Source organism: Sciurus vulgaris (genome assembly GCF_902686455.1).
Source record: "Sciurus vulgaris genome assembly, chromosome: 11".
Classification (NCBI taxonomy): Eukaryota; Metazoa; Chordata; class Mammalia; order Rodentia; family Sciuridae; genus Sciurus; species Sciurus vulgaris.
In genome coordinates, this window is record NC_136472.1 from 377,413 (window position 1) to 404,725 (window position 27,313).

A 27,313-nucleotide genomic window follows, 5' to 3' on the forward strand; every position below is an offset into this window, starting at 1 on the left:
GGATTTAATGGGTTTGCCTCTAGGTGGGAACTGAATCAGAACAGAGCAGTGGGAATAACTGTCACACAGTGAAATTTATTTGCTGCAAATAAGGTCTGGGAGAATCACAAAGCTGTGACTCTCTGATGCCAGGGCCAGCTGCAGGTCATTTGGGAAGGGAGTGCAGACCCAGGAGGGGAAAGGCCTTCTCACAGGCTCAGTTGGGAATGATCCTGGACAGTCTAACAGCATGCTCCTGTGTATTTCCCATGGAAATGAGGCTTCAGTTTGTCTCTGGGTGCAAATTTGATATTAAAATGAAGTAAATTTCACCAGCATTTGACGGTGAAAGTTAATTTGTGGAACGTATTTCTGACAATCTTATTTTAGGGCTCAGGGTACAGAATGGGAGACAGTCTGCGTCCTGCCTTCCCCTGGCTGCTGGAAGGAAGAAGCCTGCATCCTGCTTTCTCAGTCTGACCCTCTGCTAACGAATTCATCATTACTTCTAACCCTCCTCAGGCATTTTTGTGTGGTGGGGGGGCGCTGGCAGGTATCTTCTTTGGGACATGGCGTCCTTTCCTTGGAGTCCCCCGCCACTCTCCTGCCCCTGACTCTGGGCTGGCCCGTTCCTCTTCTCTCTGACCTGAACTTCCTGACCATCTCTTTGTTTTCCTTTTTGGAAAGGAAGTCGCTTTCCTGGTCATCTTCCATCGGAAGTGTTTTCCTGGCTGATGTCATTTTCTCCTCCGCCGCACGGACCACGTGCTCCGCGAGCATCCCTTGCTGATGCACATTTTTATCCCCTTCTTTTCACCTTCACTGCCCTCAGAATTGCCCTTCTTGGACTTTACATCTTTTCTCTCTGAATCCTATCTTCCTGGGAATTCCTGCCAGATCTTATTTTTAACTCCTGGAGAAAGGATCCAATTTTCTTAGGAGGACTGGGGATGTGGCTCGGTGCCTTTGCTTAGCATGCAGGAAGGCCGGGGTTCCATTCCCAGCCTAGAAAAATAAATAAAAGCAACGAAATTCTTTGCAGGAGGGCCCAATCGCTTCCAGTCTTCACCGCCTTGTCAGACGACTGATGCTGAATTACCAGCAACCCTGGCCCCCGCACCCCACGGAACCTGAGCTGCACCTTCTTCATGCCGCTCCTCGGCTGAGAGCCAGGATCAGACGAGCCCCATCCCACTCTCTTCAAAATGGACTTGCGTCACTTTCAAGTTGACCTGTCCAGATCGGGCGCAGAGGGCACACCTGTGATCCCAGAGACTCGGGAGGCTGGGCAGAGGCTCGCAAGGTGGCACCTTAGCGAGACGCGCCTTAAAAATAAAGACGGGGGCGCTTGGCTCCGCGGCAAAGCGCCCAGGGCCCATCCTCAGAATAGTGATGACGGTAACAATCATAATGCGAAGCCGGGCGTGAGCCGCGGCCGCCGGGAGCTGGAGCGCTTCCAGCGCCCTGAAAGAACCGAGGCCCAGCGGCAGCGCCGGCGACCCGCGCGGTGGGCACCCTCGGCCCGCGGCCTCCGGCCAGGCGCCGGGCTCGCGCGCGCCGTCGCGGGCGCACCTCCTCCGGGCGGGCTCCGGCCGTTCCCGCGTCCGCGTGAACAGCGCAGTGGACCAAAGCCCGCGCGTCGGCGCCGCGGGGACCCCGCCGCACCCAGCCCCGCGCGCGCGGCCGGCTCCGTCGCCTAGCAACCCGCGGCGTCCTCCCAGCAGGCCCTGCGCCCGGCGCCCAGCAGGCCCCGCGGCCCCGCGCGCACTACGCGTCCCACAATGCCCCGCGGTCCCGCCCCGCTCCGCGGAGACCCCGCCGGGCGGAGCCGCGACCCCTACCCGGCGCCCGCGGCCTGGACTGCTCCGCCATGCGGAGGGCGGAGCGCAGGGGCGCCGGGGGCTCGCGGCCCGGCTCCCCGCTGCCCGAGGGCCGCCGTAGCACCGAGTCCGAGGTCTACGACGACGGCACCAACACCTTCTTCTGGTGAGGGTCGGGGCCGGGGCTGGGGCTGGGTGCACCCTGCCGCGGTCGGCCGGGGTCGGGGTCGGTGGCCGGTGGGAGGGGAGGGTGCACCCTGCCCGGGTCGGCCGGGGTCGGGGTCGGTGCCGTGTTGCAGGGGAGGGTGCATCCTTTCCTTGGTTAGCCCGGGTCGGGGTCAGCGGAGAGGGTGCACTCCCGCTGGGTTTGAGATTGGTGGCTGGATTGGTGGGGTGAGTGCACTCCTTGTGGGTCGAGACTTGAGACAGGGGCGAGGTTGGGATTGAGGTTGTGGGACCACGGGCCAGGGTGGAGGCACTCTTGCCTAGACAGGTCATAGGTGAGAGGACCCCACCCGGTGGATACAGATAAGGTGAGATGGGGTCTGAAACTGTCAGAACTGGCAAAGGCTTCCCAGATTCCCTGCCTGCTCCAAGCCAGCTCAGAGAGACTTTTCCCTGGCCTTGAATTCAGTTCACACATACACACCTCTGTCATTTCCACTCTGCTGGGCAGGCTTGGAGGTCCTAGTCAGTGGCAAGAGTGACCCTGCCTCTCCCTGTGGCAGCAGTGTGTACTGGCTTACGGGGCATGGCACGTCTCTGTGTGCCACGGTTTCTCAACTCTGGAGCAAAGGCTGTGGTGCTCGCTTCAGTGCCCCTGCTGGTAAAGCAAGGGCCAAGCCAAGACTTGGGAGTAGGCTGTGCCCTGGGTCTTTACTGTGGTGGGGGCCCAGGTATAGTTGGAGCTACCCATGCTCCGTGGCAGGGCTGAGAATGCAGCCCTGACTGACAGGTACCAGGCATGATTCCATGACCTTGGGCTAACCCTTCTTTCCTCATTTGTGAGAAATACAGATTCATAGACCAGAGTGTATGTTCATGAGAGCAAGTGTGTGGCTTCTCTGCTGCAGTAGAAGAGGGAGTCTGGGGTGGGCCCTGGACAAGCCCACAGAGAGACAGATGCGTGGCCCTTTGGAAAGGGCACTGTATATAGGCAGCTCCAGGAGAACTGAGCTGGGCCTTGCTGGAGAGCACATCCGACCAGGGAGTCAAAGGAGCCTGGTGGGGGAGTGCCTGGACCTCTCAGGGTCGGCGTCACTACCAAGTGGGACCTCCGAGGGCCCTGTGCTGTGCTGCAAGTGGGCATGGTAGCTGAGAGATAGCCTTCAAAATTGGCGGAAGAAGGGTTGGGGTAGGGGAGTGGCCTTGCATCTGGATCTTATGTTAGTATCTTTCCTGGGTGTGGATAGCTTCTGCAGGGGGGTTGGCCCAACCCTGCTTTTGAGAATGGTATGGTCTGGTGACCATGACCCATCTGGGGGAAGAGAAGTGTGGGGTTGCCTTAAGTCCTTAGGGGTGTGGCCCTAGAGCTAGTGCCACATGGACTGCTTCACCCTCCAAGCCCGTTAGACATCAAGGCCTTTATGTTGCTTCCTTTGTGCCCCTGGCCAGGAGGGAGGCACTATCCGCCCACCACACTGCTGGCAATGGCTCTGACCATGGAGTCCTGGAGGAGATGGGGGTGTGCTCTCCTTGTTCTACACTCGCGTTCATTTGGCTGTTTGTCCAGCACATATTTTGGGGATCCCTGCTGGTGCCGTTACTGTTGTAGGGAATACAGCAGAGAACTACACATGAGCTTAGCTTCTAGCACAGTCCTGGAACTTGAGAAGGCACAGAGGTACTGGCCAGAGGAATACTGAGTGTGCAGGATCAGCAGAAGCCTGAGCATACCCTTCTCCAATGCCACAGCAACTGTAGCAGCTCCCAGAAAGGCAGGTGCTGGCCTCTTTGGAAGCACAGAGGCACTTGGGACTTTGGCTGCAGGGGTGTTTGGGATGCAAGTAAGTACCTAGCAGAAGCAGAGCTCACCTGTGAGGAGACCGGGGATCAGAAAGCTTTACAAAGGTGATGCAGAGGACCTGGGAGATAGCTCAGTCGGTAGAGTGCTTGTGTTGCAAGCACAAGTCCCTGGGTTCAATCCCCAGCACCACAAAAAAAAAAAAAAACAAAAAACAAAAAGGCAATGCAGGGCTGGCTGGCTTCAGATACCACATGCATCAGTGTCCTGGACAGTGTTCTCTTGCCCCCCAACCCTGTGTGCACTCAGAGGAGTGTGGGGCAGGTTCTTGCTAAACCATGGTGGGGAGGGACTTCTTGTTTCCTCATGAAGTTGACCGGTGCCTGATGAGGATTATTGATGCTGCCTGCAGGGTCATGCCATAAGCTCCTCTGAGTCTTCCTCACTGATGGTGTGCTAGGGTTTTAAAAACTCAACGTGCATTGTTGTGTAATGTTTTATAGTGGGGATTGAGTCCAGGGTACTTTACCACTGAGCTACATCTTCAGTCCTTTTTAGTTTTTATTTTGAGACAAGTTCTCACTAAGTTGCTGAGGATCTTTCTAAGTTTCCCAGGCTGTCATTGAACTTGATATCCTCCTGCCTTAGCCTCCCAGGTCTCTGGGATAATAGGTGTGGGCCACTGCACCTGGCTGACTTTATCCTTTAGAGAATATTTATTTCTTTTTGCATTGCTGGGATTGAACCCAAGGCCTCTCCATGCTAGGCAAATGCTATATCCCTAGACCGTGTTTTAGAAAATTTTAATAATGAATGCCACAAAAAGTTGACATAGATAAAGTTTAATCTAAAAAGCATATATTTGTAGAATGAGTTTAGGTTCCAAAATTACCAAAAAGAACTTCTTATTTTCAGGGTTTTTATTTTCAAAGACATTTGGACTTCTCTGGGGCCAGCAATGGCTGCCATGTGCAAAGGTTTGGGTCTTGGTGACTACTCAGGAACCACAGAGCCTGCAGTTTGGGTCCAAGGTATCAAGGGCACTGCCTCCTCTGCCATGCATGGTTCCCTCCAAAAGGGAACTTCTAGGGGAACATTGAGGGCCGCACTGCAGACTCACTGTGTGAAGGTGGGTCAGCTTATGTCTGAGAATTAGAAGGCTTGCAGACCACCATCTGAAACAGCTCCTGTGAGCTTTGCCACCTTACACTGATGGTGAAGCCCCACTGGAGTTCTGCCCCTCCTGACCAGTTCCCACCAGGGAGGAGGTCTGCAACTTTTTGAAAATTTTTATTACATGCGTGTATCTTAGAACTCAGGGCCTCTAGTAAACCTCCTCTGTGACTCAGATCCACACATCTTAAGCAGCCTTTAAACCTTCAACTTCTAGAGCATGTGGCTGATCTTAGATGCCTCTCAGTCATGCTGGATAGGGCTTTCCCAGCGTCGCCCATATCTGGGAAGTGTGACTGGCCAGTTGATGCCTTTTTGGTCCTGCTGGCCAGGAGGGCAGTGTCACAGCCTGGGAGCCTTGCAGAGGCCACGGTGGCCCCAGCCCTTTCTTGGCAATACCTCATGTTCTCCGGTTTTTTTTGTTGTTGTTGTTGTTGTTGTTTTTCTTTTTTTTGCAGTGCTGGGGATTGAACCCAGGGCCCTGTGCTTGCAAAGCACAGCACTTTACCAACTGAGCTATCTCCCCAGCCCCCCATGTTCTCCTGATTGGTCTTGGAAGCCTGCCTTCCTAGCCATTCACATAACAAGCATGCTGAATGGCAGCTGGGCATTTTCTACTCGTGGCAGGGAGTCAGCTGTCCCCATGCCCTCCCCCTTGGGGGGTGTGACAGAAATCCTAGGATTTGTGGCAGCTCTTGTCTTGTGCCCGGACCACAGGACCCAGAGCTTCCCCTGTTTGCCCTGGCACCACGTAGGGAAGGTGGTGGGAGGCACCACTGTGCAGACCCGGTGTCCTGGGAGGGCAGGGAGGCCTGCCTCTGGAGTCTTACCTCCATGTATTTGTGGACGCACATATTCTGTGTGCAAGACTGGGAACAAAAAGATGGGTCTTATATTTATCCTGAAGAGTTAAAGTCAGCATACTCCAGTGATATATGAGTACTCATGCTTATAGAAGCATAATTCACAACAACCAAAGTGTGGAACCAGCCTAAGTGTCTATCAAGAGATGAATGGATAAAGACCATGAGGTGTATATACACAATGAAGTTTTATTCAGCCATAAAGAAGAATGAAATCATGGCATTTTTGGGGAAATGGATAAAACTTGAGAACACTGTGTTAGGAGAAACTCATGTCTAGGGTTCAGTGTTTTCTCTCATATGCAGAAGTTAGAGAGGGAAAAAAGAAGGGTGGGGCAGATCTCATGGAAATCAAAGAGAAATGGGTAAAAGAGAGGGACCGAAGGGAGACGGAGGGAGGGAAAGTGCTGGGGAGTGATATTACCAGATTCATATCGTTACATCACGTGCATGTTGGAATATGCAACAACAAATCCCTTACTGTGTACAAAAGTAGTGCAGCAGTTAAAAACATGGTAGCGGAGGGAGAAGAGAAGGGTCTCATTCTCCAGCAGCCTTGGCTTCAGCAGTTCTGAAGTCTCTTCAGTCCTGTGGCTGATGCCCTTCCTCCCGTCCCTGACCCTCCTTCCTGCCTTGCACAGGACAGAGATGAGTCCTCCTCATTCCTGCTCCTTCTCCCCCAAGGCCAAGGGGGAGGTGCTTGAAAGATAATGTGGCCACCTACCTCAAGGGGCAAAGGGTCACATTTTTCAGGTGACCTTTGTATCTTCGGGAGAATGGGAAGATAGTGCTCCCTGTGGAGCCTGATAAACAGGTTGCCTTGGGCTGACATCCCTTAAGGACCACAGGAAGATCGTTGGGTTAGTGGAAAGTCGTGGTAAAAAACCAGAGGCTGACGTCACTTTAAGACGTGGGGAAACAGCTTCCAGGTTTTAATTTTAACTTGAGTTAGTAACGTGACCACATGTCTGTGCACTTCAGCACTCAGCAGGTGTGGGGCCAGCATGCACAGAGTGCTCTGGTGCCAGCCAGCTGGTCGTGAAGGCCAAGCCTTCTCCCTGCAAGACGCTTGGTGCAGGCCTTGCTCTGACACTGCCTGTGTTTGGGTTTCAGGCGAGCCCACACCTTGACTGTGCTGTTCATCCTTACCTGTGCACTGGGCTATGTGACTCTCCTGGAGGAAACGCCTCAGGACACAGCCTACAACACCAAGAGGTAGGGTGTGTGCATGGAGGGCATGGTGTCCTTGCCATTCTGGGACTGGGGCTCCCAACCTCCCCTCAAGCATGTCTGTGTCACCCTGTTGCTCTTTGAGCTCTATGGCGTTTCTTGCCTAGAGGCTGGCCCCCAGGATCCCAGGGTACATAACATATCCTAAGTTACCTGCAGCTTATACTACAACAGCCTCCAGGGTAGGCTGCCTAGCTGGCAGTCCCCCTGGCTGGCGGTCCCCTTGGCTGGTGGTCCCCCTGGCTGGCCCAGTTCTCCAGTAGTGTTGATACTAACACTTTTTAAATGTTTAAATGACTTTGATACACCAGGTAGATACCCAGTGGCCACCTGTGACCTCACTCCTGAGGACTCTCCAAGGCAGACTAGTCACAAGGCTGTCCTTGCCTCCAGTGCATGCACTCTGAGACTGCCTTGGTCTCAGCGCATGGGGATGAGCTGGCCTCAGAGAGCATTCACTGGTGTCCACTCTTTGCACTGGGTGTACTCCTCTCTCTTGCTCCTGGAAGCCTCGGGCCTAATGCAAACTGCCGCTCTCTTCAAGGTCCAGGCCCCACTTCTGCAGTATGACAACCAGAGGAAGCCAGATGGGTCTGATGGGGACAGAGGCAGAGGGAGGTGCTTGTGGCTGGTTGAGCCAGAGCCATGAGTTACCCCAGTTGGTGGGCCCTGGGCTTGTGGGGTCTCATGGTCACAGTTCTTGGCCAGTGCTTTGTTGTTTTTGAGAAATGAGGGTGTTAGAGTCTGCCATGAGAAAGGGTGAGGGGTGGTATGGTAAGCCCCAGTACTGCCAGCCCACTAGGATGACCATGTCCACACTAAGCTGCTCACCATGAGTGTGGGAGGCTCTAAGAATACCTGGGCACTTGGCCTGTCTGTCCAGGACACTGGAGCTACCCACAGTGGACCTATAATGGAGCGGATGTCCTTGGATGCAGCCAGGCATTCTGGCAAGAAGTTGCTTTCAGGCTGCTAGACCTGGGAGCAGCCCGCCCCAGGGCCCCTGGCCTCTCCTGCCTGGAGTCCTGCCTACTCCTGCCCCACGCCCTGGGTTTTCCTTCCAGTCAGCTTGGCTGGCTCTGCCTCTGTTCTCCAAACCTTAAGTGCCAGCTTCCTCCCAGGCCCACCAGCCTCTCTGGTCCCTCTGGCCCCTCTGTCTGCCTTGCTGGAGCCTCTCTTTCCTCATCTGCAGGCCCACCTGGACCTCTGCTTTCTCAGGCAGAACCCCTGCCCCATTTGTAGGCAGAGCCTGCAGGCTTGTGTGCCCTGGGAAGTTGGAGGCAGCAGCAGGTAGAGAGCCCAGGAGTCTCTGGGCTGGGCCTGGCTCTGCTTTGGTGCCTGGGGAGGTGCTGCCTGTGGGTGCTGGACCTGTGTCTGTGAGGCTGTTGGCAGGAGCCTGCAGCTGCCCAGAGGGAATTTTCAGGTGGAACTGGGTCTTTTCTGTGGGTTCATCTGTCAGTGCCTGGGCATGGTGGGTCTGTGCTGTCTGCTGTCTGCTGTCTGCTGTAGTGGGAAGGGAGCCTCAGGAAGCAGGACTTGACTACACCTCAAGAGGTGCTCCCCGGGGGCGAAGAGCTCAGAGCCCCGTTCATTCTCCAGCACTAAGAAAACAGAAGGGGTTTCTCTATGTATAAAGTAAAATTAACCAGAGATGAGCAGTCCTGATGGCACTGGGCAAGCATTGTCACAGGGAGGTGTGCGCCCCTTCCCGAGAAGCGTAGGCCTGTGTCACCAGATACCTGCCAGGTGAGTCACAGAGCTGCACTGCCCCCAGGCTCTGCCCAACAGTGCCTGGTTCCTGCTGTGAAAACCGGGCAACCCAGGCTCAGAGAGCCCCATAGCTCAGACCTGCAAACTCCAGGGGCTTCTTCACCTAGTGCTTGTCCCTTCCCCGGTAGAGCCCTGTGTAGTTTACGGAGAGAGAGGGCAGACCATGTGCATTCCAGGGACTCCCGGGTGCTTCTTCTCTGAAGGTCTGTGTTGGGGAACACTGGACAGCTGTCACACTCTGTCCCCTTCTCCCTCTCAGGCACCAAGGGACTGCCCCTCCTGGCCCATAATTTGGCAGGTGTTGCCTGGACCTGCTCTTGGCTCCTGCCTGGTACACGCCAGGCTCCCAGTCGCCTTTGTTGTCTGTGGCTCTGTGGCCGCCTCCAGCGAGGCTGCTGTGGGTGCACCTGTCCTGGTCCACTCATACCACCCTCTCTGGACCCCCATGCTTCACACCAGGAGCCCCTTGTCCTCCAGACTGGTGCAGCCTTGCTGCCCAGGCCCTTCAGGGCCTCCTAGAGGCTGCTAGGAATCACTTGTTTTAGTTATATGGGAGTTGTTTCTTGTTTTTGTTTTTTTTGGGGACCCAGGATTAAACTCAGGAGCACTATACCACTGAGCCACATCCTTAGTCCTCTTTATTTTTTATTTTGAGACAGTATTTCTCTGAATCCCAACTCAGTCACTGGGATTACAGCCATGTGTCATCGCACATGGCACCTGTGCATTTTTTGATGACTTCAAATACACCTTCACATGTACTGTACTGGGGATGGAACCCAGGGACATTTTACCACTGAACCATATCCCCAGCCCTTTTCTTACATTTTGTTTTGAGACAGGGTCTTGCTAAATTGCCAAGGCTGGCCTCAAACTTAGGGTACTCCTGCCTCACCTCCTGAATAGCGGGCCACTGTGCCCAGCTTGGAGTTTTGTTTTTGTTACCATTTTCGCTTGTGATACCTGAACTCTTGATCCTCCAGCCTCAGCTCCCTGAGCCAATGGGATCCTGCCTCTGGCTCCCCACCCCTTTTTAGATTTGATTTTGAGACAGGGTTGCACTAAGTTGCCCAGGCTGGGCTTGAACCTGTGATCCTCCTACCACTGGACCTGGCTCACATTGTTTTGTTGGTGGTTGGGTTTTGGTGTTTTGTTTTTGGGGTGGTGTCTCACTGTGCTCTCTAGGCTGGTCTCCAGCTCCTGGGCTCCGTCCTCCTCCCATATCTCCTGAGCAGCTGGTAGTGCAGTTGAACACAGCTGTCGGTCTTCTTAGATTGACTTTACTAACGCATAATTGAATGACAGCCAATGAGTTTGGTTCTGGGCACTTCACTGCGTGCCCTTTGCCACTGGAGACGTGGAACTCTTCCTCCGCTCAGTGGCCTCTGACCCTGCAGCAGGGCACTGCACTCGGCACAGGCGGCCTGGTCTCTCACTGTGTTCTGGTTTGGTAAAAATGGAGTTGCTTCATGTACTCCTGTGTCTTCTTCCCGAGGACGATGGCGTGTGACAGTGTGTGGTCGTGTCTGTGGCTCAGTCATTCATGGGCTTTGGCCCACTTACCTGGGGACTACGGGCAGATTCCAAGTTTTCTCACCCTCACATTTAATTAATTTTCTACAGATTCAGTAAGTTAAACTTCTTTATACGTTTTAACTGTTCAAAGTGCATATAAACAGCAGGTACATAAATAAGCACATTGGAAGTGTACGTTGTTTTTCACGTGTGCAGCTCATAAACACAGCACCTCACAGCACTGAGGGCAGCAGAGCCAGGCACTGACGCGGCTCTCGCACCGCTGCTCAGCCAGCGGCGGATCGAGACAGGGCAGAGCTGGGAGAGTGGACACAGGTCCCTGGACAGCAGAGGGCTCAGCAGCAGACCCACACAGAGGCAGTGCACACAGAGGATGGTCTCACTCGGTGGTGCTACACAGGTGACGTCCACTGAAGAGGACAGCATAGATGCTGACCAGCACTCTTTACAGACATTTTCAGTTTGGGTTACAGGTCAGCCCAGTGTAAGATGCACAGCTATGAGACATTGTAAGGAGACAGGGCCTCTGGGTCCACAGGACATCCTCGGGAGACAGCGACCCCTGGGTCCACGGGGCGTCCTCGGGAGACAGCGACCCCTGGGTCCACGGGGCGTCCTCGGGAGACAGCGACCCCTGGGTCCACAGGGCGTCCTCGGGAGACAGCGACCCCTGGGTCCACGGGGCGTCCTCGGGAGGCAGCGACCCCTGGGTCCACGGGGTGTCCTCAGGAGGCAGCAAGCACCCTGACTCTCTTGGTCCGTAGGACACCTTAGGGAGGCTTGCCCTTAGGTCTGGAGATGCCTGTGTAGATAGGCCACCAGTCGACCTCAGTTAGTGTCCTTGGACATCAGTAAGCATCATGATTACCAGTGGATGTTGGTGGACCCCAGTACACACCAGTGGACATCAGTGGCCATGGTGGACATCAGTAGCCATCAGTGGACTGTTGGTGAAAGATGTGGTGATAGGTTGGACTCCATTAAAGTGAAACATCAGCGTTTGCCAGGACAGCGTTTGAGTGAGCAGGGAGGCAGACTGTTACAAAGTCGTCAAAGCACGCTCCTGACAGAGCACTTGTATTCAGTGCAGGCAGGAGACTCCCAAAACAGACTGATAAGAACAGAAGCAGTGCAGCTGGACATGGGGCCAGCCAGGCGTGTGCCCACACCTGTAGTCCTCGCTGCTCTGGAGGCTGTGGCAGGATTGTTTGAGCCCATGATTTTGCAGCCAGCCTGGGCAACATAGTGAAACCCCTATTTCAAAATAAAATATAAAAGCCGGGCAAAATACCAAACAGAGGCCTCACCAAGGCAGTCACATGTGAGGCACCTACATGTGCACAATGGCCTGCAGCGCCCGCCACAGGGCATCAAGTCGTCGATGACGAGACAGCCCAGCACTGTGCCATCAGTAGGGCTGGACGTACCTGACCACAGCACGTGCTGGCAAGGCCTGGGCGTCGCGAGCCTCTGCCCAGTAGGGCAGCCGACAGCTGGGCAGTCTCCAAAGAACTCAGCCAACAGTCACCCTCCTGTTTGTCCAATTCATCCGAAAACTCACATCCACACAGAAACCTGCGTGCGAATATTTATGGCATTGTTACTTATATTTCCAAAAACTGGAAGTGACCACGATGCCCTTCAGTAGTGAGTGGAGGAGTAAGCATGAGCACTCGATAGCACCCTGCTCTCTGCAGCCGGGAGGCAGCTGTCGGCTGGGAAAGCAGGTTTCAGCCCTCCCTGAGTGAGAAGCCTGCAGGAGGAGTGAAAGAGCGGTGCTTCTCAGGACTGGCCGAGCACAGGGCATTTTCCTTTTTAGAGGAACCTTGGGCTAACCTAGCTAAGCCCTGTCAGCCACGTTGAAATCACGTGTGGCTTTATTGTCACCTTTTTCAGTGCTGGGGATGAACCCAAGGTTCAGGAGATGCTAGGCAAGCACTAGGCCACACCCACAGGGCACTTCTACGTCAGCGAGACTCCTCTGGTTTTGTCCTGGCAGACGTGTGCTGTGACGTGACGTGTCTGTCAGACCTGTAGAACAAAGGGTGAACTCTAATTGTACAAATTAAAAATTAACTTAAGCCACCAGGGAAGGCAGGCAGACTGTGGCAAGATAATCTTAGTCTCAGATGCATGGAGACTTTCCTGGAGGACTGAGCAGGTGCCGAGAGGCCCGGATGCAGAGTGCTGAGGTGGAGGCAGACACCTGCGCGGGTGGGTGCATGGCCATGAAGCAGTCAATGGGACCCCACCGCCCAGGGGGGATGTGCCGAGGGTGCTAAAGCCAGGGCAGCTTCCCTGGCAGGGGAGTAGGAGGAGCTCAGGGTTAACTTGACACAGGGACAATAGTTACACTTAGAAATAGGAATGATATTTTGGTCGGTGGGTTCCATATCTGAGGTTTCAACCAGCCCTTGACTGAAAGTGCTTGGGGAAAGCTGGCATCTGTTCTGAACATGCAGACTTTTCCTACCTCTGGATGATACAGTGTAGCAGCTGTTTACACAGCTCTCTGTAGGCCCACTCAGATGATTCCAATGCACCAGAGGATTGTCTGGGTTCTGCGTACGCCGTGCCCTTTTACATGAGGGACTTCAGTGTCCATGGAGTCACACTGCCCCCAACCAGGATGACTGTTTGTACAGACACAGGTGCATCCTGGCGAGTGTGTGGCTGTGAGCTGAGGACTGGAGCCAGCCTCCCCTGGCAGAGCAAGCACGCTGTGCCTCTCAGCTTCTGGCACCCTCCAGTAAAGGACCAGGCTCCGGAGAGTGCCCGAGATGCTCCCAGAACTTCCCATAGTGCCAGGAAGCAGAAGCACAGAAGAAAGTGAAACCCCAGCGGAGGGTCCTGTGGAAGTCACACAAGAACCTGGCAAAAAGGACCCATGTGCAAAAACAGGAACAATTTGAGCAAAAACTCAGCAGTGTTGGAAAGTAATCTAACACATGAAATAAATGTCTATGGTCCATGCTGATGTATGATTAAATAAATCAATAAGCCCCCAGGTGTAATGGCCACGTCTGTCATCCCAGCCACCCAGGAGGCTGAAACAGGAGGATGGCAAGTTCAAGGCCAGCCTAGGCAATACAGCAAGATCCTGTCTCAAAGTAGAAAGTGAAAAGGACCGGGGATATAACTCAGTGGTGGAGCACCCCTGGGTCCTGAGACCTGAATGAATGATGTTGGAGGGGGACAAATGTCCCACAGCGGGGTCCCCGGTGAGTAGTATCTGGCCTCCTCCTGAGAGCGGGCGGTAGGGGAAGGAGGTGCTGCACAGGGAGCCCTGGCTGCATCGCCTCAGGCCAGCGCACAGGGCCGCCACCAGTCACACCCATGCTGACGGTGGGGCCCTCCCCACTGGGGTCTCCCCATGCCTTGCAGCCCCCATCTACTGTGAGGAAACAGCAGACAGATCTGCAAACACCTGCCTGGTCCTCAAAGATGTGGATCATCATAAATAAGGGGAAGGTGGGACATTCACAGCTGGGAGAGCCTCCAGAGATGTGAGTCTAGGCATCACTGGGGACCTGGATGGGAGCCTAGGCAGGAAAGGACAGTGGGGAAACCAAGGAAACATAATCAGAGTATGCACTTCATTTGGTTAAAAATTTATCTGACAGTGGCACACCTGTAATCCCAGCGACTCGGGAGGCTGAGGCTGGAGGGTTTCAAGTTCAAGGCCAACCTCCGCAACTTAGCAAGGCCCTAAGCAATTTAGCGAGACCCTGTCTCTAATAAAATATGAGGGGCTGAAGATGTGATTTGGTGGTTAAGCGCCCCTGGGTTCAACCTCTTGTACCAAAAAAAAAGAATTATTTGAAAAATGTAGAATATTTATTTTCCTTTTAGATTACTTCCTTTGCCCACTGACGGACTCCCAGAGCACTTAAGTACTCCTGCAGAAGAACCTTGCAAAGTCCTCCTCACACATGTGGCCTGAGTGGAGTCTCCACGTAGAGACTCCCTATGTGGTACCCCTGGCTCTGGGTAGATGCCACGGGCTTGTCTGGGGTGCCCTTCAGCAGTCTCCCTTGGTCAGGGTTCCTCTCCCCAGCCGTACCTGTTGGGGTTGACCCTTCCAGGTGTCCCTGCAAGGTCTCTGCACATCCCCACCCTGCCTGAGACTCCTGTCCTGGCAGCAGTGGTGTGGGAGCAGGGTTGGCGTGGGGATGTCCAGGAATTCATATGTGCCCTGGGGGCCTCCGATGGCCTGCCAAGGCCAGGACCCTCAAACATAAGTCGAAAGCTGCTTCTGTCCCTGAGCAGCCAGGAGGGGTCCTGTCTGTCAAACAGGCAGCGGGTAACCTGTGTGAAAGCCTCGGTCTTTCCAGACCTGTACTGGCCACTCAGACAGGGCTTGATCTCATGACCCCATGTCAGGTGAGATGGAGTGGGGGGGACACTTGGTCAGGGCAGGCCTGATGGGGAGCAGATGGGCCGTCTGCACATCCTCTGGCCTGGGCCAGTTGGCAGGCAGGGGCAGTGGGCCTCAGCTGGGACCTGTCCCAGAGAGCCTTGCTGAGGTGGGCACCGTCCTGAGGCCCCTGGCTCCTCCGTGGGCTGTGCCACCATCATGCACCTGTGCTTAGAGTTGGATGCAGTCACAGGTGTGGCACTTCCATGGGCAGCTGGTGAGTCCTGTGGTGTTGAAGGAGGCACCCCCAATGGGCAAGAGCTGGGCCTCTGGCCAGCGGCCCCAGCCTCTGCCTCCTAGGAGCACCAGTGAGCCCTGATCCTGGTGTGTGGAGTTGGGACTCCTTGTGCAGCGTGCACGGTGGTGGCACAGCGCCTGAGGCACAGTGTCCCAGAGAGGGCTGCAGAGGCAGCGGCTGGAGGGGACATAGTGCAGCCCCAGCCCAGCCCTGTGGGTATCCCTGGGTCCTGGCCACCTTCCACCTGCACCTGGGAGAAGTCTGCACACACTGAGGGGCTGTTTGTTCTTTGTTTGCAGAGGTATTGTGGCCAGTATTTTGGTTTTCTTATGTTTTGGAGTCACACAAGCCAAAGACGGGCCATTTTCCAGACCTCATCCAGGTAACTGCCATTTCTTTCTCCGTGTGTGCACATGGCACTCCTGTCCTGAGCAGCCTGTGTCTGTGCTGCTGGGTGTGAATGTTCTGTCCTCTCCTCTGCCTGGTTCCACCCTGTAGCCACTGCTCTCTCTGCCAGGAGAGGCCTGGGGCTCAGAGTCCACCTCCTTCCTCCTCTTTAGCCTGCAGACCTTCCTGGCCTCTCACTCTGCTCGGCTCTCCCATCCCCTTCCTACAGATGGTGGAGCGCCCAGGGTTGCAGGGAAGGCCTGTGGCTCAGGCGAGGGACCTGGCGTGGTTGCTGGGGGCTCACTGCCTCCCTCATCCTCCACCCTGAGTTCTAACAAGTTCCTGGACCATGTGCCCCCAGCCCCAGATGAGAGCTAGAGGGCAGTCATGACTCTGCCCCCCTGCCTGGGGAGGCCAGCTCAGCGCTCAGGGGTGGCGAATTCCCTCAAGGCTCACAACTTAGTAATTGGACACATGATTCTGCCTTAACAGGGGTGTGAGTTGTGGAAAATACACAAATATTTTTAAGTGTTCCTAAAAATAGCCACAATTAAACTTTGACGTGTTTGTGTATGTAGTAGCCTCAGACCTAGGAACCATACTATATGTGGAGTTTTTGTTTTGTTTTGATGATCAGTTCTGTCTTTGAGATGGGGTCTCCCTGGGTTGCCCAGACGATTCTCAAACCCCAGGCTCAAGAGATCCTCCTGCCTCAGCCTCTCAAGTGGATGGGACTGTAGCTGCGCCTCCATGCTGGCTGGTTTCTAGCTTAGTGGTGGATTTTGCGTGTGCCTGTGTGTGCCTACCGGACTGTTCCTCAATAGACATCATGGGGGTGGAGCTGCAGGGCTAGCGGATGGACACGTGTCCTCCAAAAGGGTCAGCGAGTCCTGAGGGTGCCACCAGGCTGGGGGAGGCTGGGAAGGCTGCCCCAGGTCTGCTGGGCTCCCCCAGCGCAGCTGTCTGACCTACCCAGTCTTCCTCAGAAGGCACTTCTGACCAGAGCCATGGAGTGCCAGATAATGGCCCCACAGCTACTGGGCGGCGATGAGAAACAGGGTGGCCAAGGGCCTGCCGGCCAGCATGCAAAACTGCAAGAGGCCCGTGTGCTCGCCCTCCGCAGGCAGGCCGCAGCACCTCGCAGCGAGGCAGCACCCTGCCCGCGTGTGGCCCTGGCACCCGGAGCAACTCAGCCAGGGCATCAGCTTCTGCCACCCACCAGGTGCAGGTCACCTGTCTGCAGGTTCTGAAGTTCCCTCAGGCAGCGAGTGGGCCGCCCCCACACTGGGCTGTTTGCCTTCCGGCTCTCACAGGGGCCGCGCTTGGTTGAGTTTTTGTTCTGAGCCATGTTGCCCCCTTCTAAACTCCATGTTCCTTTGTTGGTCTTTGCTTTGTTCACACGGGAGGCCTGCCCTGGAACCACCGTCCTCCCCAGGTCTTACTGATGGTGGATGGACCCCTCCTGCCTGTCACAGTGCTTGTAAAGCGGATGAGAGTCCCGGGAGCCGCGTGGGGGGAGCCGCGTGGGAGGACCCGCGGGAAGTCTTTCAGCTGCCAGGAGGTGCTCCCTGTGGTGCTCTGCCTGTCCTCCACCAGGCTTGGTGCAGGGACACCTGGTCAGGCCTCTGCCTCTGTGTCCCTTAGCAACCTGGCCTTATTAGAGCAGCAGAACGAGGTTCCAACTCACCCATCTGGGGAGCTGCTTTATTTGGAAACTTTAACTGACTGCAGTTCCAAGTGAGGCCCTTTGAGGCAGGTCGTGGCCCATTGGAGAAGCCACCCCACTTCTTGGGTGGTGGTTTCTGTGGTGCTATAGTAGGACCTGGGGCCTCGTGCGTGCTGAGCATCTCTGCCCGAGCTGCTTGCAGCCCCTCCTGGCTGCTGCATTCCCCCGTGGCTCCTCCTGAAGCTGGGGTGCTCAGATGCCTCCAGGCCCCTGCTCTTCCTTAGTGGGCACCCCAGGAGGCGGGGACAGGGACCCACCGACACCAGGAGTCATTCCAGGAGAGAGAAGTGGGTGCGGAAAGGCTGCTGAGTGTTTAGGTGCAGATTTAAAGGTGGACTCAAAGGTGTCAGGGACAGTCAGACTTGTGACTTGGACCTTCCTGAGAAGGGAGAAATGGATAATCGGAGACACAGTGGCAGAGGAGGTTGCCTGGTGACATAAGGCACCTTCTGGTGTGTGGCCTTAAGGGTCAGGCCTCTCGGGTGAGTCCCTGGCACCAGCTCTGAGGGTGTGGTCCTCCTGGGCCTTCAGGGCTGGGTGCTGGCACCCCAATCCCCCTAGCAGCTCCGCAGCCCAGCGCTCCTCCACCTACCAGGCCCGAGATCTTGCAGCCCATCTCCTGTCGCAGGACCACAGGCTATTTCCAGGAGCTTCGTCCTCCTCGGCCCTCAGATGGCCTGCATCCACCTGGTGCTTCTTCCTGTGCAGGGCCATCTGTTTGGCCCAGTAGGTTGTGGCACGTGTCCCACAGCAGGGCAGTTGTAGGCTGGACCTACAACCTTGTGGGTGTGCCTCGCCTGAGCTGCCCAGCACCGTGGCAGATTTGACACTAGAACATGTTGAACGACGAGCCCCCTTAAATGCAAAATAAAAGTTTACGTTCACAAGTAAACAGCCTGTTGGAATTAAAAGATGTTTTTAGTAGGTGTGCCTCAGAACCTGCTGCAGACTGAGTATGCAGGCAGAAGTGTCCCGCAGTTGCAGGACAAGCAGCTGCAGGCGGGCCTGCTGTGACATCTGCTGAGACCAGGGGAGGCAGACAGTGAGGGAAGGAAGTGCCACACTGCAGAGAAACGGTGTGCTTGGCCCGGGCTGGACCCTGCTTCATGAAGCCCTGCAGGGAAGACCCTGCTCACAGACCCTGTGGGCCGGGCCCTGACAGGCCTGCTGTCTTGCCTCCGCAGCCTACTGGCGGTTCTGGCTCTGCGTCAGTGTGGTCTATGAGCTGTTTCTCATCTTCATCCTCTTCCAGGTAAGTGGCTCTTCTTGTCCACTAAGCTATGGGGACCGATGACAGAGGAGGCTCTGCCCCCCAAAGCACTGGCAAGCAGGTAGGTGACTCAACAGAATGGACACAGGCTTCAGGGGACATCCAGAGGGACACAGTGTGGCACGGCCTTGGGCTCAAGGGGAGGACAGCACCTCTGGTTCCGAGGCTGGGTGGTGGCGGGTGGTCGGCCACGCCTGCTCCAGGCCTCTGCTCAGCGTCATGGGACAAGCTCGTGTTTGGTGGCAGTCTTCCCTCTGCAGAGCACTTCCCGCCGGCAGGGTCAGGACTCCACCCACGTGTGGCCAGGGTGTCCTTCTGCAGCAGGACTATGGCACCGTGAGTTTTAGCTGTCAGGTTGTGCACCTCGGGACAGGAGGCAGTCCTGTGTCCCCCAAGTCCCCTTTAGGCCCCTGTGACAGTCTCCCCACTGTGCCCCGTCCACGCCTGTGAGGTCCACCGGTGTCGGCAGCACTGCCCGTCCATGGCCGAGGCATGCCTCCACACAAGTGGGCGCAGCCTGTCCACTGGTGCACACGAAGGGGCTCAGGCCCGGGCTGCTCCTCACGGGTCCAGGCCTCGTGGAGATGCAGGTTCCCGTCTCCAGAGACACGCAGCAGGGCACCTGCTGGTCGCAGGCTGGCCCGTGGTTTGGCATTTTGGGGCGTGCCAGCTGCCCTCCAGCGCACAGTGCCATCTTGCATGCTGCCAGTTTCACATCCTGTGGGCAGAGTGGAGCTGCAGGGTTGTGCAGCCACTAGCTGGCGTGCGGTGGTATCTCACTGGATACGACTCTGGGCCACCTCGTCCAGTTTCCCGTGTTTTCTTCTAATGTCTGCTCCAGGCCCCAGTCAGGACACCGTGGCTCACAGGTGGCAACCCCATCCTCTCAGACTTGCCCGCTTCTCAGGACCTGGCGGCTCTGAGAAGGGGGCCGAGCATCAGCAGGTGCTCAGCAGGGGCTTGGGGACGGGCGCCACCCCTCCCTCCCAGGGCCAGGACCACCTCTCCAGTTCTGTAGGGCAGACGAGACCCAGTCCAGAGCCTCAGCCATGCCAGGCAGGCACTGAGCCTCACCCCTGCCCCGGCAGGTGGGACATGGCCAGGGAGTGCATTGGAGCCACACGGTTGCAGAATATTATCAGCTTAGCATTGTTGATCTTTCGATTCACAAATATGGGCTATCTTTCCATTTATTTGGGTCATTTAATGTCTTTCAACCGTGTTTGTAATTTTCAGATTGTAAATTTTGTGGTCTTTGTTAAATATATTCCCAGGTCAAGTGCAGTGCTGTAATCCCAGCGGCGCAGGAGGATTGCAAGTTCACAGCCAGCCTCAGCAATTTAACGAGGCCCTAAGCAACTTAGCGAGACCCGGTCTCAAAATAAAAAATAAAAAATGGTCTGGGAATGTGGCTCAATGGTTAAGTGCTACTGGGTTCGATCCATAGTGCCATTGGGGAAAAAATTGCAGGGTTCGAGTTGTAGCTTAATGACAAAGTGCTTACGATAGAGTGCTTGCAAAGCATGTGTGAGTCCCTGGTTCAATCCCCAGCATTGAAAATAATAATAATACATTTTTTAAAATAGAAATTTTTTAAAAATGTATTCCCAGGTATTTTGTTCATTTCGATGCCACGTTAAGCAGACTCACTTCCTCGGTTTCACATTGGATTGCTCAGGACGAGTGTTGACCTGCTGGGGCTGTCAGCTCCAGCAGTTCCTCGGATTCTCTGTCTTCCAAACACAGATGGCCTCCTTTTTCTTTGGGTTGGTGCCTTAGACTCCTGTTCCTTGCCAACTGCCCTGGCTGGAGCCCCCTGCGGAAGGTGGCCTTTGCCTTGTTCCTGGCCCGGGAGCCCGGCCCTCTGGTGAAGTGTGGCCTGTGCTCCCACTCCTCCTGGCTGCCCGCCGGGCAGCTCCATGTCAGGTGTTCTCCATCAAGCGAGCTTGTGGTGTGGGGCGCTCCCATTACTGACACGAGCATATCATGCCGTCTTATTTCTGACCTGTCTTGCGTTCTGGGCACAGACCCACCTGGCTGAGGTGTGTGACCCTGTCTCTGTGCCTGGACTCGGTCTTCCCCTGTTGGATCAAGGTTTTGCTCCCACGCTTGCAGGAGGAGCTGGGCTGCACTTTCCTGGAGCACCTTCTGACCTTACGTCTGGGCTCCTGGGCATCTGATCATTCCCTCAGGACAGGCTGCCTGACCACTAGGAGGCAGCACTGCAGGATTCCCACTGGGCGGCGGCTCTTCTCCCTCCCCTGGCCATACTGCCCCATCTGGAGGGAAGTGGGGACCTGGCTCCTCTCAGTCAGAGGAGCTCTGCGTGGGGAGGCTTGTCCCTTCTCCACCCTGTGTTGACTCTTCAGTCACTTATGTCAGCATGAGCTGAAGGGAGCTTGCTGTGGACTCAGGGTTGCGTTCAACACTACTTTGTTTTGTCGTGCACACTCCAGACAACCAGCCGCTCTGACGTGATTTCTCTGTTGCTCGACACCCATCCTTAAGGGTTCATGGGTTTTGGCTTTGCTTTTCGGAGCACGTTCTCGTCACTGCAGAGACTCTGGGTGAACGCCTGGTGCACCTGGGTGCACCCTCAGTGCCCCTGGAGTTGTCAGGGCTCTAGTGTGCCGGTCACGGTCCGGCCCTCTGCTGCAGAGAACAAATGCACGTGCAGCTCTGTGTCTGCACACACACCTGTGAGTACAGCCTGCAGCCCGCCAGCCGCCCTGCCTGCCACCCCTGCCCTTCCAGGGCGGGCCGTGGAGTCAGAGGTCTCTGACCTCTGCAGGAGTGCAGTGCCTGGGACCTGCCTTCAGCCTCTCAGAGCGGCGCCTGTCAGTCCAGACTGACCTGGCTTGGAGCTGTCTTCCTCAAGCCAGGGCTCTGGCTGGAGGACAGCCCCGGGGCTGGTCTCAGGAATCCCCACCTCAGCACGTCAGATGCTGCTGGTTCCAGGGCATGTGACCATGGCTGTGCACGGTGTCTCTTAGACAGCACAGGGACACGTGGCCCTGAGCAGGGGCAGGGGACCCCACTGCAGGATGAGGCCAGCAGAGCTGTGCCAGCACCGCTGGCCTCTGTCACAGCAGGCTGCCAGAGTGCTGTGTTGCCTGCCGCACGAGCTCACGGCCAGACGGCCGCCTCCGGGTACATCTGTCACTGTGCACCAGTGTGTTCTCACTTCTGCACCCTCCCTTGGGCTTCGTGTTGGCCTTTGGTCTCAGGCCTTACCGCCTCTTTGTCCTTGGCTGGCGGCCTGCGCCAGGGCCTGCTCTGTTGGGGTCTGGTCCCCGAGCACGCTTTGTCTCAAGGCGCGCTTTGTATCTGGCTCACATCGGCTCTGTGTCTGGGAAGGCTGTTGTTCGTGCTGCATGAGGAGAGAACGTCCCAGCCAGGGTGGCTTCTGCAGGGGTGTGGCCCTGGGCAGGGTGGGGGAGCTGCCCGCAGTGTTGCCTTTGTCACGCCAGGCCTGGGAGTGAGGTGCAGAGAGGGAGCCCCTAGACGGGCAGCCACACTGGTGCCGGAGGGCCGCTGGGACAGACCGCTCTTCTCCTAGCAAGCTGACCGAGTCGTGGGTCGCATGCCATAAACTCCCCATTGGCCTTGCAGACAGTCCAGGATGGCCGGCAATTTCTGAAGTATGTTGACCCCAGGCTGGGGGTGCCCCTGCCAGAGAGGGACTACGGGGGGAACTGCCTCATCTACGACCCCGACAACAAGACCGACCCCTTCCACAACGTCTGGGTAGGGCGTCCCCCCAGGTCTGGGCTCCACCAGCCGGGCTGTGTCGCATGCAGGCACCCACAGCAGCACCTGTGGCAGGCCTGGTCTTGTGCCCTGGGGCCGGGTGGGGGCTGGCCCCAGGCCACAGCCTGCCGCTCTTGGGGTCTGTGCTGACAACTGCCCATGTCGCCCACAGGACAAGCTGGATGGCTTCGTTCCTGCCCACTTTATTGGCTGGTACCTGAAGGTGGGTGACCTCCTGTCAGACCCCATACTCTGGCTTCCAGGCCTGCACTGTGCTCAGGCAGCCTCTAGCCACAGGTGGACCACTGGGGTGTGGTGGGTGGGCGAGCCCTGGCTACAGAGTATCAGAGGGGTCTGCAAAACACCTGGGAGCCTTGGCCTGTGCCTGGGTCCACTCTGTGGCCAGCATTGTGGGGCCAGCTGGGGAAGAGAGACAGCAAAAGCCAGAAGCCCCACCTAGGCTGGCTCCAAGGCAGGGCCTGCTCTGCCTGCAGCCTGGAGAGTGCCAGCTGCGCCTGCCGGTGGGGACCAGCCTTCCCTGCGGCTGGGAGCCTCCCTGTGGGCTAGAACTCTTCAGGCCGAGGCTGCCCAGGGAGCCGCCCAGCAGCCACGCCCACTGGGCCTGGAGCGGGCTGTGGGCCGTCACCGTCACTGTGCTGACCAGCGCAGGCCCCCTCCCCCAGACCCTCATGATCCGCGACTGGTGGATGTGCATGATCATCAGCGTGATGTTCGAGTTCCTGGAGTACAGCCTGGAGCACCAGCTGCCCAACTTCAGCGAGTGCTGGTGGGACCACGTAGGTGCGGGGGCCCCGGTGGGCAGGTGGACCACAGAGGTGGGGGGCCAGGTGGGGCCTGTACCGGGGTGGGCGGTGGACCAGGAGGTGTGGGGGCCAGGGTGGGGCCTGTCCCGGGGTGGGGCCAGGTTGCTTTGGCTCATCTGGACGAGTCTGGACCACCTCTCTCCTGGTTCCTGCCCAGTGGATCATGGATGTGCTTGTCTGTAACGGGCTGGGCATCTACTGCGGTATGAAGACCCTTGAGTGGCTGTCCCTGAAGACATACAAGTGGCAGGGCCTCTGGAACATTCCAACCTATAAGTACATCTCGGGAACCACAGAGGGGCTGGGGGTCAGTGGGCCTGAGTACCAGGCCTGTCTGCATGCATCTCAGGAGTGGGGAGGTGGTGTCCACCCCTGGGTGCCAAGGGGCTGGGCTGCACCTCTGGCTAGAAGGTCAGCCACTCTCCCTGTCCAGCGGCCTGCTGCTGTCCTCAGGAGGCAGTTGCTATGCTCTGTCATTTTTACTTTGAGGTTTACAAAAAGAAACAGAGCAGGTGTGGGGGTGAACCTGAAGCCCCAGCCCCAGGCGGCTGAGGTGAGGACCCCTGGAGCCCAGTCACCAGCCTGGGCGACACAACCCGACTCCAGACACAGAAAGGGAACAGCTTCCTGGGGCAGCAGGGTGTGGAGGCCCCCCTGCAGCCTGCGTGCCTGGCGTGGTGGACAGCCCCTCTGGGAGCAGGGTTGGGCAGAGAGGGCATGCAGCCGCTCTGGGCGCAGAGCCAGCTGCCTGGGGTGGCAGTGGCCTGGAACATGTCCTCAGGCGGGCCACTCTGGTCCCTAGGGGCAAAATGAAGAGGATTGCCTTCCAGTTCACACCCTACAGCTGGGTCCGCTTCGAGTGGAAGCCTGCCTCCAGCCTGCGCCGCTGGCTGGCCGTGTGCGGCATCATCCTGGTGGTAAGGCTGGACTGCCTGCAGGGCACGCGCCATGGACGTCCTGCGCAGGCTGACCCTCTCTGTCCCCCAGTTCCTGTTGGCAGAGCTGAACACCTTCTACTTGAAGTTTGTGCTGTGGCTGCCCCCTGAGCACTACCTGGTCCTGCTGCGGCTGGTCTTCTTCGTGAACGTGGGTGGCGTGGCCATGCGTGAGATCTACGACTTCATGGATGACCTGTGAGGCACCTGCCTGCCGGGCAGGACCCTGGGCACCCGGGTGGGGGAGGCCCGAGGCGAGGACAGGCCTGGCCAGCTGCCTCCTCCTCCACAGGAAGCCCCATAAGAAGCTGGGCCAGCAGGCCTGGCTGGCAGCGGCCATCACGGCCACCGAGCTGCTCATCGTGGTGAAGTACGACCCGCACACCCTCACCCTGTCCCTGCCCTTCTACATCTCCCAGTGCTGGACGCTCGGTTCCGTGCTGGTGCTCACCTGGACTGTCTGGCGCTTCTTCTTGCGGTGAGCGGAGGCGGGGGCTGTCTGCCGCGCTCCACGGCTACAGGGTTGCTCTGGGTGGTGTCCATCACCTGGTCTGTGGAGGGTGGCCAGGGCCTGTGCCTGCCCATCCCTGCAGCCACCTGGAGCAAAGGGCTGTGGGCAGGCTCCTCGGCCCCCTCCCCGTGATCCATCGCCGCTCCTGAGGCTGCACCCACTCCTCCAAGAGCCACGTCCATGTGGCTTCCTCCTGGCGGAGGCTGCCCAGGACTCTCTGGGCCTGCGCTGGGTGCTGGTGTGTGAGCAGGTGGTGACCTGGCCTCTGCTGTCCCTTAGGGACATCACCTTGAGGTACAAGGAGACCCGGCGACAGAAGCAGCAGAACGACCAAGGCAGGGCTGTTGGCAACGGGGACGGGCACCCAGGGACCGACGAGGACCTGCCTGGGTCAGGATCTGCCAAGGAGGGGGCCGCCGAGCAGGGGCTGCTGGCTGGGAAGGGGGCTGCCTCGGCCACCTCCTGAGCCCCCCGCCTGCCCACAGGCCGTGCCCCCCAGGGAAGGCGGGGTGAAGGGCCCACCCATTCCCCAGGGTCCTCCAAGGTTTGCTCTGGGCAGAGCCCCGCCCTTCCTCCGCTGCCTGTCAGCAAGTGCTCTGGGCCCAGGTGCACTTGTGCCCAGCAGCATAACCAAGGACAGGCCACTTGGGGACCTGTGTCCATTCACCAAATATGGGCAGGACTCCTGGCAGCCCAGGGGATAAAGGATCCACCTACACCGGACAACTGAGCGACAGAGGGGCAGCAGCACCGAGCGCTTCCTGACTCTCAGCTGGACGTGACAGAGTCAGGGGTCGTGGGACTGGCCCCTCAGGTGTCCCGTGCCACTCGGGCTCCATGGCCCCAGGCGCTTGCAGGGTGTTGTCTCCTGAGCAGCCAGAACAAATAAAGTGACATGGAGGTGACAGCCCCTGCCTCCTCCTTGCCCACCTGAGGGGACAGGGTCTGCAGGCACGGGCACAGCCCTCCTGGGGCTCCAGAGAGTCCAGTGGCCACATGCACGTGGCGGGGCCAGGGCTGGTGCCCGCTGGAGCGTGGCTGCAGGAGATGGGGCAGGCATCTCAGGCTGGCATCTGACTTCAAAGCCGTGTTGCTGTGTTGGGGCCGGAACCAGGTGGGGACCCAGAACCTCACTCCCTGCACCAAGCGCTCCGCCCAAACCCTGCCGCCCCCCAGTCCTCCACAGGACACGGTGGGCACTGGAAAGAGCCAGCAGCCACCCTCCAGGAGGCACCAGCTGTGCACACGCCACCCAGGGGCCTGGCTTTGAGGCCTTTTGAGTCTTTTTCTCATTGTTTTGGGAGAAATTTCAACCCTCCAGCCCTCCAGAAGCTGTGAGGCAGAATGGTGTGCACACAGGCCCCACCCTGGACACGGGCGCTCCAGGCAGCACCCTGGCCCTTGTGCGTCCTCAGGCATGCCCAGCCACGTCCTAGGGACACCACCATGCCACCTTCTGCTCGATCAGGTTGTTTGCGGCCCCCTAAGGGCTGTCACCTCTCCCCCTCCCCTGCAAGGACCCCCACTGGGGTCCCTGGGGAGCCCTATGTGCTGTAGACCAAAGCCCCATCCCATGGGGACCTGTGCTCAGCCTCCACTCCGTGCCCCCTGCCCAGTGTTGGCGGCTGCCCTGGACACCCCCATGCTCCGCAGCTCTTCACCGATGGCACTGCTGGCGGCTCGGGCCACATTTCCCCAGGAGCCCTGAGGCCGGAGTGGGGAGTCACACAGATCCTGGGCTCCTTACACGGTTTTAGAGCAATAATCCCAAATCGCTTCCCTGTCAAGTGCCCCACAGACCACCTGAGCACCCTCCCTGTCTCAGCAGGGTCAGGGCAGGTCACTTGTGGTCAGCCACCTTGGCCAGCTGCAGGACAGGCTAGCTAGAATTGGGTGGCCCCCACTGTCCTCCCTGGGAGGCAGCAGCAAGAACTGGCAGCCTGGGCACCAGGTCAAGCAGGGCCAGCAGTGCCAAGGCCTCCAGCTGCAGGACTGGCCAGGCCCGGGGCGGCCCCCTGCAGGCATCCTGCAAGGGCTCCCAGCCCACACAGGGCTTGTCAGGCAACAGCCAAGTGGACCCCCAGCATCTGAGGGCAGACTTGGGCCATAATCCTGAAGAGCACAGTCCCAAATGTTGAAATCCCAAAAGATCAAAATCCTGAAGATATCATTCCAGAAAAATCATCTTAAAAAAATTCTGTAAAATACTTTTTCCCCCCCGAGTACTAGGGATTTAACCCAAGTACACTCTACCACTGAGCTACATCCCCAGCCCTTTATATTCTCATTTTAAGACAGGGTCTCACTAAGTTGCTGAGGCTGGCCTCCAATTTGAGATTCTCCTGCCTCTGGGTTGCAGTTGCTGGGATTACAGGCATACACCACCACACCTAGTCTTTGTTTACATTTTAAAGGGGATTTTTTTTTTCTTCCTTTTTTTGGTACTGGAACTTAAACCCAGGGTCTTGCACACATGTGAATGCTCTACCACTGAGGTACACTGCAGCTTTTGAAAATTATTTCATGTTTTGAAAATTAGATGCAGGTTCTTGCTAAATTGCTGAGGCTTGGCCTCAAATTTACCATCCTCCTGCTTCAGCCTCCTGTTGACCTGATAATTCGCAAACCATAGTGGAAATCCACTGTACATGCAGTGGCCCAAAGAGCCTAGAAGTTGACCTTTCACAAATGCAGATGTACAGAAAGGACGTCTTCACTTTTATTGTGGCAACACAATGCTCACGAAGTTAGATTGTGGAAATGGATTTTCATGGAGTTGAACCCCCTAACCATCTGCACCGCTTATGCCTGTGTCGAAGTGATGCGAGGGTGAACCACCACACCAAGTTGTGGACCATGCTGAGGGTTTAAAATGGTGGGGAAAAACTAAAGAAACCAGCACACTGAAAAAGTGTGTTACA

The 27,313-nt window shown here is 57.0% G+C and overlaps 1 protein-coding gene across 2 annotated transcripts; it reads left to right on the forward strand.

Moving 5' to 3' along the window:
* Window positions 1–1,732: 1,732 nt before the first annotated feature.
* PTDSS2 (phosphatidylserine synthase 2) lies at window positions 1,733–25,195 on the forward strand. Of its 2 annotated transcripts, XM_079104640.1 has the most exons (12): window positions 1,733–1,965; window positions 6,912–7,013; window positions 15,289–15,371; window positions 18,287–18,354; window positions 21,985–22,119; window positions 22,295–22,345; window positions 22,806–22,919; window positions 23,104–23,222; window positions 23,749–23,863; window positions 23,934–24,079; window positions 24,174–24,359; window positions 24,672–25,195. In XM_079104640.1, the coding sequence occupies exons 1-12, from the start codon at window positions 1,850–1,852 to the stop codon at window positions 24,856–24,858; spliced, it is 1,422 nt and encodes a 473-aa protein (XP_078960766.1). In that variant the 5' UTR covers window positions 1,733–1,849; the 3' UTR covers window positions 24,859–25,195. The 2 variants fall into 2 exon arrangements, with proteins under 2 accessions (XP_078960766.1, XP_078960767.1); XM_079104641.1 differs by lacking the exon at window positions 15,289–15,371 and having other exon boundaries at window positions 1,948–1,965.
* The last annotated feature ends 2,118 nt before the right edge of the window (window positions 25,196–27,313 follow it).